The 12,869-nt window shown below is 63.5% G+C and overlaps 2 protein-coding genes across 2 annotated transcripts; one reads left to right on the top strand and one right to left on the bottom strand.

The window, feature by feature from the left end:
* The first annotated feature begins 4,721 nt into the window (after window positions 1-4,721).
* On the top strand, window positions 4,722-5,962 carry LRRC55 (leucine rich repeat containing 55). The gene is made up of 2 exons (XM_088534173.1): window positions 4,722-5,325; window positions 5,711-5,962. Exons 1-2 carry the CDS (start codon window positions 4,722-4,724, stop codon window positions 5,944-5,946), a joined length of 840 nt encoding a protein of 279 aa, XP_088390299.1. The 3' UTR covers window positions 5,947-5,962.
* Window positions 5,963-9,413: 3,451 nt separating this feature from the next.
* APLNR (apelin receptor) lies at window positions 9,414-10,544 on the bottom strand. Its single transcript, XM_088534153.1, has one exon. The coding sequence runs from the start codon at window positions 10,518-10,520 to the stop codon at window positions 9,414-9,416; it is 1,107 nt and encodes a 368-aa protein (XP_088390279.1). The 5' UTR covers window positions 10,521-10,544.
* Window positions 10,545-12,869: the final 2,325 nt, after the last annotated feature.

Raw genomic sequence — 12,869 nt, 5'->3', positions numbered from 1 at the left:
TGCTTGACTCAGGGCTCTTTCTTTCCCGCTGTCTTATTTTCCTTCAATATCATCTTTAAGGCCCAAGAGACCCTGTTAGTAAGAGACAAATGAGAACAGTGCTGATATGAGACAAGATGATGCCGGGATAAAGACAATCCCAGATAACCCTGGCACAGCAAAAAGACTCGACCATGACATAAGGATGAGATGCTCAGACAAAAACAGGGAGCAGGTGATGTAACATGGATGATGATAAGATCCCAAACAGACCAGATGTTGATAAGATGTTGACCAGATGATGCTAGAAATGTAACAACTGGGGGACCAGATTGCAAGATGCGATGAGATGACATCACTAAGGCGATGAGGGGGGGTGTCAAAAAATGTGATGGCATCATAACAAGAGGATGATGAGAAAATGTGAAAAACCATAAGACAATGAAGCAGCTTTAGAGATATTCACGAGATAAAGTCACAAAGATGATGAAATCATAAGACGAGGTGATGCCTCATGACTATCTGCCCTCCCCGCAGCTGCAAAGAGGAGCAGCAGAGGGTGGAGCGGAGTGAAGACAATGTGGCCAAACTCTGTCACACTCCCTGTACTCTGACACTGCCAGGGTCGGGCCTGTTGCTGCCCCCGATGTTTGATATCTTCCTCCCCACTCCTCGCCAACTGAAGTTGGCGAGTTGACCAACTCACAGCTGGCGAGTTGATGGTGGCAATGAGACAATGCAAAAATGATGACAAGATGAGGATGGTGATGAAGTAATGATGAGGCGAGGATGGTGAGATGGCAAAAAGATGATAACGGTGCTGGTGATGTGATGAGACACAAAGATGATAGTGAGACAATGTCAAGATGATGCAAAGACAATAAGACAAGGGTGCTTGTGAGGTGATGACAAGATGTCGAAAGCAAAAGACGTAAGGGCTAGTGATGGGGATGAGACTTCAATCTTGGGCATGAACTGCGCTTTGGAGGAAACCAGCCCCAGGGCCAGGTCTGAGAACTGCAGTGTGACTGCCTGCCCTGCTCAGCCGCTCGCGTGCTCTTCTGGTGGGACATGGGCTTCTCCAAACCCATCTCCCATGCTTGCCAGGAGCCAGGGGCTGCTCCCAGGCAGGAGGTTTGTGCATAGAGCTCCTTGCAGGGCTCTGGGGAAGCTCCCTGGAACAGACATGGGCTGTCCCCTGCCAGGTGGCCTCCATCCCTAGTGCACTGAGTTCCCTCATAAGACATAAGGAGCTGTAGCCGTGATGACTTCTGTACCTGTCCGACCAGGGAGATGAAGGCCAAGCTCTCATTTAGGGATCTGCCCGCAGGTGCCTGAGTGCAGGAGGTTGGAGGGAACAGGGGCCCTGGCTTTGAGTCATTCCAAGAAATGACTTGGTTTTGCCTCAGCCTGGCTGTGAAGGCCCCAGGCAGCCCTCCTGACCGGGCGCCAGCCACGGTTTTCTGCCAGAAAGCTGGGAGTTCACAGGAGAGCCCTGCCAAAATCAGAGCTGCCCTTGGAGCATTTCTGCTCTGAGAAGAGCCATTGGCAAAGCCGTGAAGCACAGGAGCAAGAGAGAAACCAGGTGCATGGACCGTTCTCTGGGTGCCATCCCTGCAGATCGCCTGGGCACAGGGCCCTGGGGCAATGCCCCCGGCTGCAGGAAGGCCTGGGGTTGTCACAGCAGGTATGGGATCTTTATTTGACATTGATATCACCAACACAATCATCCTCTACCATAAGTACATATCGAAATCAGAAACAGAAAGACCTTCCTAGGAATTATGGAATACAGAAACCTTCATCAATACAAAAGTCACAGTGAATGAACCATGGGAGCTGAAGAAAAACATCTTTATCCAAGGCTGGTTCGTGCCATATAGGACCTCGCCGCCCCCAAGAGAACGCAACCAAAAACGGAGGCTTCACACACACATCCCGTGTCCCATCCCGGTTTCCTACACCCTTCCATCAGTCCCCGCGCCTCTCTGCCCAGGACCACGGAGGAGGTGCAGCCGGGCCCTGTGAGGCATGAGCAGCTCTCAGGGGATCTCCGAGGGATAGTTCCTGCACAGGAGGATCAGAGGGGAGCCTGGGCAGCCAGAGCCAAGCCCTGTGTGTTGAGAAGACTCTCTCTGAGGCGCAGGAAGCAGCTCCTGGACTCCTGAGCCCCCTCTCACCCAACGAGCACTCAGTGAGCCACCCTCATGCTGGAGCTGCTTGCCAAAGGACGTTCTGCTCCTCGAGGGGACCCCATGCTCACTTGAGGCTCATGTTGTCACTGACACCGGCATTTTGGTCCTTTAACCCGCCGTCAGCGTAGCAAATATCCTCCTTGCAAGTCCTCTCGCGACCTGGAACGGCGAGAGGCCGCATCAGAAGTGCGGGAAGCCTTTCCCGTCACAACAAGCTCTCCAGGCCCGCGTCCTCCAGGCACTGGGCAGCTGCCGGCCATGGCCCCAGCAGAAGAGCAGTGTCCCCACTGAGACAGCCACGTCCCCCCAGGAACGCAGCATCACCACCAGGAGAGCCCCCATCACCACCAGGACAACTGCCCTCACTCTTCACTAGCAGCTCCCCAGGTGTCACTTATCTATCTGGTGACAATCTGCCTTTCCGCAGGCTGTCACTGCCTGCTCGTTTCCTCCTTGGCTGGTGGCCAATTTCCCCCCCTACCCACCCCCCACTCCATTCCCGGTCACCACTCAGGTGTTTTTGTTGAAGAAAAAAGCTTTGGAAAAAATCTCAGGTGGCTTCAGTGCCTGCTCAGGTGGGGCTGATAAAGAGCTAAAACGCCCAAGGAATCTCCCAGAGCCGCTGTGAAGGGGGATGTTGAGGAAGGGGTCGGGGCGAAGGTTTATCTGGGAGTCTCAATCCAGGCCGGAGTCACCTCTGAGCCATTCGCACGCACCCGAGAGTGAAAAACAGCCGCAGGCAAAACACCGCTTCATCAAGGCCAGGAGCTGTTTGCACCAACATGTCGATCAAGCCGGGGTGCGGGAGCACGTCTGGCACCTCCCTGGGCAAAACGCGTGCGGAAACACGCAAGAAATGCTAATCCTGCGAGCCAAAAACACGCAAACTTGGCCCCAGAGTGGCTGTGCTGGGGATGCGGGCGGTGCTGGGTGCGAAAAGGAACAGAGGCCTCACCCTGTACTCCTGTCTTTGGGCAAAGGCTCTACATTTTAGCCAAGTTTGTAGGCAAAAAGTAGGGTTGGCCAGGTCCCCTGGCTGCACAGAGGCCGGTCCGACACCAGTGCAAAGCTGCTTAAGCGCTTGCAAAGCCTGGAAAAGGCTAAAACCCTCCCTTGGCACGAGCGCACCACGGCCAAATCCGAAAGCAGATCTGGCTTTTGGCTTTCCGCCAGCAGCTCGTACTTGCAAAGAGCGGCAGCCAAAGGAAAAACGGATTTTGGAGGGAAAGGAACCCAAAGTAAAGTCAAGCATCCCTGTCCCAGCGCATCCCTGTCTCCCGCTATTCCCAGGGAACACCTCTGCTGCAAAAGCCCCGCACTGTTGAAGTGGCATGGGATAAGGAGAGGATCCACGGGATAGGGAGAGGATCCACAGGGAGGGTGGACAAGCTGTTTTTCCCATTCCTTGATGCCCGCGAGACCAGCGCCGGGGAGGGAATTCCCACTTGCCTCCAGTATTTGCTCCAGAGCCAAATGCAAAAGAAATCTTGGATCTCTCTTCCCCCTCACCGCCTCCAGCCTTTGGGGCTTATTTGCTCTGAATCCAAGCGAAAAAGAAAACCCAGAGCTCTGAGGAGGCAGAGCCATGGGGAGCGGGGAGTGCTCTGCTGCGCCGGTTGCCCCCAGGGGACATTAAAGCCAGGCCACGTTCTGGTTTTATGTATTAGCGCGGACGTAGCCCTCAACGCCGCGAGCTGGGAGGGTGGAAAAGCAAAACCTCGGTGCTCCCGGAGCCTGCGGGCTGGATTTGCAGCCTTATCTCTAATTACGTCTGCCTGCGCCGCATCTGGCCCCAGGGATGTCTGGCTGCATCTGGCTCCCCGAGTCCCATGGGGGGCCCCAGCAGGACCCACCGCATCAAGCAGCAGCGGGTGCCGATCCCGGGATCTGTGGAAAGGGCTGGTGCTGGCGGATGCAGGAATGGGGTGGGAGTCTGCTGCCCATGTGGATGAAAAGCTGCGGAGACAGTGGGGAGACGGCAGCTATAGGGAGCAGCGGGATAAATGGGAAGGGGAATTGGGTAGGGGCGCGTGGCCGGAGGAGGGAGGGTGTCTCCATGCCCTCGCCCGGCACCGGCGCTCCGGCGGGCTCCGCATCCTGCTCTCCTGTTGCTCAGGGATGTGGAGGCAGTTGCTAAGAGACAACCGAGCAACGTCAGTATCTGGCCCTCCAGGAGGAAAAAAATTAAAAAAAAATAAAAAAATAAATAAAAAATAAAGGAGCCAGAGAGAAAGAGAGACAAGGGAGGAGGAGGAGGAGGAGGGAGGGGAGGCCGGAGGTGGGGAAAAGCCCCACCGGGATCGCCGGGGCTCGGCAGCGGGAGCTGCGGCGGCCGCGCGTGAGTACGAGGGGCCGGCGGCGGCGGCGGGGGGGCCAGGCTGGGCCGGGGGGTGGCGGCAGCAGGCCCCGCCGCAGCTCCCTCCGTGTCTCCCGCAGGCCGCCCGCCGCCGGGGCCGGCGGAGCCGCGTCGGTGCCCGCGAGCGCCGCGGGGCCGGGCATGGCCGCCGGAGGCCCCCTCGGTGCCGGGGGGCGCCGCTGACGGCCGCCATGCTGCTGAGCCCCTTGCTGGTGGCGGCGGCGGCGGCGTTGGCGGGCGCCAGCTGCCCGGCGCTGTGCCGCTGCCGCGGGCAGGCGGTGGACTGCAGCGGGCAGCGCCTGTTCTCGGTGCCGCCCGAGCTGCCGCTGGACACGGGCAACCTGAGCCTGGCGCACAACCGCATCGCCAGCATCCCGCCGGGCTACCTGGCGTGCTACGCCGAGCTGCGCGTGCTCGACCTGCGCAACAACTCGCTGGCCGAGCTGCCCGCCGGCCTCTTCCTGGCCGCCACGCGCCTGGCCCACCTGGACCTCAGCTACAACAACTTCAGCCACGTGGCCGCCGACATGTTCTTGGAGGCGCGCGGGCTGCTGCGCCTCGACCTCAGCCACAACCCGGGGCTGCGCAAGGTGCACCCGCAGGCCTTCCGCGGCCTGGCCCAGCTGCGGGACCTGGACCTCAGCTACGGCGCCCTGGGCGCCCTCAGCCTCGAGGCGCTCGAGGGCCTGCCGGGCTTGGTGACCCTGCAGATCGGCGGCAACCCCTGGGTGTGCGGCTGCACCATGGAGCCCTTCCTCAAGTGGCTGCGGAGCCGCGTCCAGCGCTGCAGCTCGGGTAGGCGCCCCGGTGCCCGCGGGGCTGTGGGGGCAACGTGGGACAGGTGGTGGAGCCACCCCGGTGGCGCCAGCCTGGGGAGGGAGGTGGTGGAGGTGGTGGGAGGACCTCAGCATCTCCAGGCCAGACGGGACGTGGTGTGGGACGGAGAGGTGGCAGAGGGCCCTCGGTGCCTCCCCTCCAAGAAGGAATGTGGTATCGGCCGGAGAGGTGGTGGAGGGATGTCAGTGTCTCCAGCTTGGGGAGGAATGTGGAACGGGTGGAAGATGCACTGGAGGGACCCCAGCGTGAGGAGGGGGATGTTATGGGTGGGAGAGGTTGTGGAGGGACCTCAGTGCCACCTCGCGGACCCTAACCCCCCCCACTGCGTGGGATCCCCTCACAGACTCGCAGATGGCTGAGTGCCGGGCGCCCCCCGAGGTGGCGGGTGCCCCGCTCTTCTCCCTCACGGAAGAGAGCTTCAAGGCCTGCCACCTCACGCTGACGCTGGACGACTACCTCTTCATCGCCTTCGTGGGCTTCGTGGTGTCCATCGCGTCGGTGGCCACCAACTTCTTGCTGGGCATCACAGCCAACTGCTGCCACCGCTGGAGCAAAGCCAGCGAGGACGAGGAGATCTAGGTACGGCGCGCGGCGCTGGCCGTGTCCAGCCGCACCACCTGCCATCGGGATGCGACCCTCCGCTTCCCTTCCCTCCTCTTCCTCCAAACCTTCCCCTCCGGAAAGCCAAACCCTTTTGCTTGGGGTAGCCAGTCAAAGCCAAGAAAAACCCAACTCGTGCCCCAAGACCGGTGCCGGTCGAGGCGGCCGGGGCTGGCAGTCACCTTTCCTCGTGAGGAGCTCCATGGACGGCCAAGCCGGCAGCCAGCAGGGCACCGAAGGCCCCCGCAACGCGGCCCAGCACTGCCTCCGTGCAGCTCTCGCCCTTTCCCTCGCCTCCCTCTTTGGAGGTTTGGTGCCGGTTTCGGACCAAAGAGGATGCCGGGTGCCCCAGGGAGGCCCAGGGCGTCTTGGTGAATCCCGGCAGAAGGTGAAGGAGGTGAAAAAAACTCAAAAAATAAGAACGGAAAAGCAAAGACAACGTCCCTCTGTCCTCCTGGGCGGCTTCCTTCCCTGCGCGCGCGTGTCCCAGTCCCTGCGGCCGCCCCGGCAGCCGATGCACACAGGGCTCATCAATGAGGCCTTTCTCATGGCCGGTTGCTCCTTGCCCGGCCTCGAAACCTGCCTTCCTCGTGGTGGCCACACGCATCCCACGTTGCGCCGGGGTCGCCTTCCTCTGGGGCTCGGGTCTCCCGCCCTCCTCGCGCGGAGGAAGCCCGGAGCAAGGAAAGGGGCTGGAGCGGTCTGAGCATCGCCCCTCACTCGTGAGAGGGGAATTTTCCCTCAAATTGCTTTTTTTTTTTGTCAACCTGCATTTCTGGTGTGTCCAAGTAGAGCGTCCATGTGTGCGTGGTCCAAAACCCAGCCAAACAAACCAAACAACCCTGAAGTGAGGTGGAAAACAGGAAAACAGAGGCAGCGTGCCAGCTCGGCCGCACCGTGCGGCCTGGGCTGCCCTCGCGCTGCCGGGGCCGCGTCCTGCGGGCTCCACAGCGGGCAGGACGCGGCAGCAACGGCAGCGACGGTGCCCGCACCGGGGCTGCCCCACACTGCGGTACCCACATTGGTGGCCTTGCTGGGGCTCCCGGCCCGGCCGCCCCACACGGGACACGACCCAAGGGCTGCGGCTCCCGGTGCTTTCCCACTCCGCCAGGGAACTGCCGGGGGATCCGTGGCATGTGAGCCCTGCTGGCATCTCCTCCTCCTCCTTTTTCTTTTTTCTTTTTCTGATTTTATTTTTCCTTTGTTTCTCTCTGCTTTTCTTCCTTTTTCCCCTCTCCTCTCCTCTCCTCTCCTCTCCTCTCCTCTCCTCTCCTCTCCTCTCCTCTCCTCTCCTCTCCTCTCCTCTCCTCTCCTCTCCTCTCCTCTCCTCTCCTCTCTCCTCTCCTTCTTCTCTGCTTTTCCCTTTTATTTCTTCTTTCCTCTTCTCCCTCCTTTTTCATTTTTCTTTATTTCTTCTTCCAGTTTCTCTCTTTCTTCCTTTCTATCCCCCTCTCCCTCCTCCTCCCTGTCTCCCTCCCTTCTGCATGTCCGTGAGCGGCGAAGGGGAGGCCAAACCTGAGGAAGGAGGTGGGGAGAGGGGCACCAACCAAACCAAACCAACCCCCCCCCCGACCCTTTGTACTGAGCACATTTTATAAACACCGACTTTTGCAGCCGTGGCAGCTCTCCGGGGCCGTGTGTGCACGCGGGCGGGATGCGGGATGCGCCGTGCCGCCGCTGCCCTTCCCGCCAGGAAGGGGCCCGCTCCGCGCGGAGGCACGCGGCCTGCAGAAGCCATTAGCCTCCCCGTGGCTCCCGACGCTTCCTGTTATTCCCGCAGCGACGGAGTGGGATGGGGGTGGCGGGCGGCACCACACGGCCCCGCCGCGGCCCCGGGTGCTGCCGGTGCCCCCCGCGTTGGCGCCCGGGTACCGTTTTAGCGCGCGGGGCCCAAACCGGGCCGGAGGCAAGCAGGAACCGGGCCCCGCTTCAAAGGCGCCGGGGAGGCCGCGCTTATCTCCGCGCTCGCCCGGCCATTTGGCGGGAGCGTCCACCCGCCCGCCCGTCCCAGCGGGGCGCCGCGGGAAAAACAACACCTCGTTCTCCCCCCCTTGCCGCCACCTTCCCGAAACGCCGGATCCGGCCGGGATGAGCCCCGCGCGGAGCATCCCGGCCCCCCCGCCGGCCCCGCGCGGCCTCCAGGAAGGCAGCAGCTCCCTTATCTCCTTCCGACGGGCGGCCTGGCCCCCGGCCCCTTCCCCCCGCACCGGCCTTGGCTTTTTTCCCAATTTCCCCCCCCGCCTTCATCCCAAGACTCAACCCCCCCCCCACCCCATCCCAGACCGTTTCCCTCCTCCAAGGGAAAGGGAAATCTCCAAGAGCCGGATAGAAAGTCAGTGGCTCCCGGTGTTGTTGGCCAGGCGCCCTGCAGCGCTTCCTCGCCCCGGGAAGGAGGGGATCGGAGGGGATGTGGCTCCCAAAAACACCGCCGGCCGCCCGTTTGGGAAGCTGGAAAGGCGTTGGGAAAGACACCTCCTTTTGGCCAAACTTTTAACGCTTCCCCCTCCTCCGAAACCCCTTCGCGCCTGAGCCGAGTGCCGGCGATGCTCGGTGCTGCCGGGCCGTCCGCATATCCCGGAAAACCATTCGCCTGTTGTTATTGCAGCCTTAATTCCGGCCGAGGATCAGGGACGTCCCCGAGGAGCTGGGCATTTGGCTCCTTGGCCGCTTCCCAGCGCGAGGGCGAGCGGGGCGCGCGGCGGCCGAGGGGAAGCGGTGCCAGCGGCGCCGCATCCTCTCCGAGCAGCAGCGGGGCCAAGGGCCACGGCGGCTGCAAAGCGCCGCTGGAAATAGCAAACGGGACGGGGGACGGCCGAGATTTATTTAGCGGCGCCGCCAGGATGTTTCCCCCCCCTTCTCCTGCATGTTGAGCTGAGGAAGAGCGAAAGCCGCCCTTCCCGGCAGGGTTTATCTCCCCGGGAGCATCCCCGTTTCCCAGCCGCCGGAGCGTGCCAAGCCCTCCCCGGCTGCTTGGTGCTTCCTGCACGGACAGCGCAGCTCCAAGCCCCTGGAATGGGGTTGGTGGTGCCCGCCCTGGCCCCGGGACGGCTCTTTGGGGCAGCCGGCTCCTCCTTTCCCCGTGCGGCAGTGCAGGGTCTAGGAGCAGTTTGCCACAAACCCCAGCTGCAAATCGAGGTGCTGGGGGGGGGACATGGTTGGAGGGGGGAATCTTTGCAAGGCCCCTCTGTAAGAGTGGGCGTACGGGCCCCTGTGCGACACACGCTCACGTGCACCCACACGCGCAGCCCTGCAGCGCAATCCCTGCGCACCCGCACGCCCCCCGCCGAGCCCTGTGCCGCCCCCAGTGAGGCAACCGGCCACACCGCGCAGCTTCTTGCAACCAAAACTCCGTTTATTTGCCCGCAAACTCCGCGCCACCGCCGCCCCGGGGACCGCCGGCAGGCCCGAGGGCACCCGGCGGCGACCGCACGCCCCGTCCCCCGCGCTCATCCGCGGAAGAGCGTCTCCTGCGTGGCGTGCTCGGCCTTGGCGGCGGCGGGCGCCTCGGCGGGTGCCTTGGCCGCGGACGAGCCGCTGTTGGACTTGTCGGCGGTGGCGGCGGGCGGCCGGCGGCAGCAGAGCAGCGCGGCGCAGGCACGGCGGAACCGGGGGTCCAGGAAGGCGTAGAGGAAGGGGTTGAGGCAGCTGTTGCCGTAGGCCACGCAGGTGCAGTAGGGGTGCAGGTTGTGCAGGAAGGCGTGCAGCGCGCACGACCAGGGCAGCACCTCCAGGTCCATGAGGCCGTAGACGGTCTTGACGAGGTGGAAGGGCAGCCAGCAGGCGCCGAAGGTGGCCACGAGCACCACGATGATGGTGAGCAGGCGGCGGCGCTCGCGCGGGCCCCCCTCGCCACGCTCGGGCCCGAAGTGGCTGGCCACGGTGCGGGCGATGAAGAAGTAGCACGTGAGCATGACGCCGAAGGGCGCCACGAAGCCCAGCGCCGTGGACGAGAGGCCCAGGCCCACCTCCCAGGCGGCCTCGGTGCCCGGCGCCGCCACGCCGGCGTAGTCCATGTAGCAGGTGACCTTGGCGTCGCCGGGCAGCGCGGCCGCGCGCCGCAGCACCATGGCCGGCAGCGCCAGCAGGGCGGCCAGCGCCCAGAGCGCCGCCGTTGCCAGCAGCCCGCTCACCCGCGAGCGCAGCTTGGCCGTGGCCATGGGCCGCACGATGGCCAGGTAGCGGTCGAAGCTGAGCCCCGTGAGGCAGAAGACGCTGGCGTACATGTTGACGAAGACCAGGTAGCTGCTCACCTTGCAGGCGGCCGTGCCGAAGGGCCAGTGGTAGCCCAGGCAGGCGTAGGCGGCCCACAGCGGCAGCGTGGCCACGAAGGCCAGGTCGGCGGCAGCCAGGTTGGCGATGAAGGTGTCGGCCGAGCGGCGCCGCCCGCGGCCGCCCTTGAAGACGGTCCAGAGGACGAGCCCGTTGCCTGCCGTGCCCAGCAGGAAGACCAGCAGGTAGATGGCGGGCAGCAGCGCCGGCGAGGGCGCCCACTCGGCGTACTCGCACTCGCTCTGGTTCTCGCCGTACGCGTAGCCCTCCGTCACCTCCTCCATGCCGCCCGCTCAGCTCATCCCCGGCCCCGCTGACCGCTCCGGCTCCTCTGAGCCCGGCCCAGCCCCGGGCGCGAATCCCCCCGAGCTCCCACCCCTTCCCCGCCCTCCTCCTCCTCCTCCTCCTCCTTCCTCCCGCTCCGGCCCCGTGGGAATTGCCCGCCCGGGGAGGGGGTTGGTGGCGGGGGGACCTGCGCTCCCTGCACCAAGCGGGGACGGGGGGCGCCGCGGGGGACCCGCAACGCCCCCAACGCCCCACGGTGCCACCCCGCTGCCCCCCGTGGCAGCACCTTCGGGGACCCGGGAAAATGGAAAAATATCCCCTCAGCCCCCAAATAACTGTTTTATTTTCTAAATTATATATTGCTCTTCTTTTGCTTGCCTTTTTTTTTTTTTCATTTTTGCCTTTTTTTTTCTTTGGCAGGGTCTGCATTTTGCAACTTTTTCGGCATTTTTGCAGGTTTTACCTGTTGCCCCTTTTCCTTTCCCCCTTTTTCCTTTTAGCGCCCTTGCCCGGCCGGGCCCCCGGCTCGGTCGGGGTGAAGGCCGGGCCGGCGAAGGGGGCTCCGGGCGACCCGTGTCCCCCCCAGCCCGACCCAGCGCCCGCTCCGAGGCGGCTCCCAAAGCTCCGCGCGGCGGTAACGCAATCACCGGGGGGTCGAGCAGCGCAAATGCAGGCGATAGCAGATGAAAAGGAGCCGCGGCAGCTCCCTGATAGGATTGGGGAATTCGGGGAAGTTTTTTCCAAGCAGAGGCCCCCGGGGGCTGCGAAGGGACCTGAGCTGCTTCAAGCAGCGCCCTGCTAGCCGCCCCCGAAGCGGGAGCGCGGGCACAGGTCTGGGAGGGACACGGTGAATAATAAAATCCTCTGCTGACCCGGGACAGCAAGCCCAGAGTTAACCCTTTAATGGCACTAGGGCTGCAGGGACCCGCAGGGGGCACTTGGGCGATTTCTTTTTGCCGAGGAAAAGGGCATTAGGGACCTGCGGCCGCTGCGTTTGCTGCCGAGGGGAGCCCCGCGCCGGCGGGGGCAGACGCTGCTCTCGCCCATCAGCTAATGAAAGAGAACAAAATCGGGAAATAAAAATGCTAATGAAAGCCCTGATCGCAGCGGGAAGCGCCGCAAAGGGAGCTGTTCCCGCTCGGAGGGCGAAGGAGCGCTATTTATACCCAGCCCGGCTATTTTGGGTTCCGTAGGTAGCACGGAGGGGTGAGTAACCCTCTCCCGCGGGCAACGCCGCGGGCGGCAGGGGTGTATGGAGCTACGCGCACACCCGGTCTTTATCTATATATCCCGAGTGCAAGAAGGGGGGAAAAGGGAAAAACATGAAAAAGGTGGAATTGAGCGCCAGGATTTTGCCTTGCGGGACTGCCTTGGAAAAGACCGAACTTTTGCGCAGCCCTGCGGCGGGGGAAGCTTTGGAAGAACGAGAGACGGGGCGGGAAGCCAGGGCTGCTCCCGGGCGAGCGGAGCTTCCCGCTCCCTTTCGGCGCTCCGGGACAGCCCCAGGGAAGGGCTCGGGAGCGGGTCCCGCGCCTCCTTCCTCCCTGGGGCGGCGGGAGAGGCGGCGCGGGACACGCGAGCAGGATGGCGCGGGACACGCGAGCAGGATGGCGCTCGCTCCGCAGGGAAGGAGCGAGTCCGCGGATACAGCCGCGGGGCTGGGAAGCCGCCCCGGGCAGCGCAGCGGGGGCGCTTTGGGGCCGGCTTTGCCCTTCCAGGGGGAGGCCCCCCCTTATCGGTGGCCCCCCAGGGAGGTGGGATCCAGCCGCTTCCTCCGAAGGCGCTCGGAGTTACTCACATCCTACCCGGGAAGAAATAAGGTCTTGGAGCTGCTCGCTCCCTTTTTCCGCCAGCCTCTGCCAGAGGAGGGGGGAAAAGGAAAATAAACAGCTCCGGGTTCCTACGGGAGCGGGGGAGAAGAGCCAGGGGCAGCGGGAAGGTCGTGACCGTGTGTGACAGGTCCCGAGGGAGCGGGGAGGGACGTCCCAGCCGGCGCAGGGAGGCGCAAGGGGACGGCGGTGGCGTCGCTGGAACGGGGGGGTCCGGCCGTGGGCCCGCGGCGGCGCCTCCCGCTGCCGGGGCCGCGGGAAGGGCTCGAGCTCCTCCTGGTGGCCGTCCCCGCGCCGGGTGACCCCGCACACCCAACCCCGGGGCGGGGGGACACAAGACCAGGAGCCCACGCGAACCAACCGAAAATGTTTTATTGTCTTGGCAAAGTGGCACCGAAATCTTGACCTGTTGCTCCGCGGCTGGAGGGGAGGGGGGACGCGGGAACGGGCAGGCGGCCCCTCTCCCCTCCCCACAACGGGGGACAGGGTCGGGTGGCCGGAGGGAAGGGGGAGCCTGGG

This window comes from Tinamus guttatus, unplaced genomic scaffold (assembly GCF_059628265.1).
Source record: "Tinamus guttatus ecotype Peru unplaced genomic scaffold, ASM5962826v1 Tinamus_guttatus_pri_ptg000546l, whole genome shotgun sequence".
Taxonomy (NCBI): Eukaryota; Metazoa; Chordata; class Aves; order Tinamiformes; family Tinamidae; genus Tinamus; species Tinamus guttatus.
This window is presented reverse-complemented; position numbering and strand designations above follow the sequence as displayed.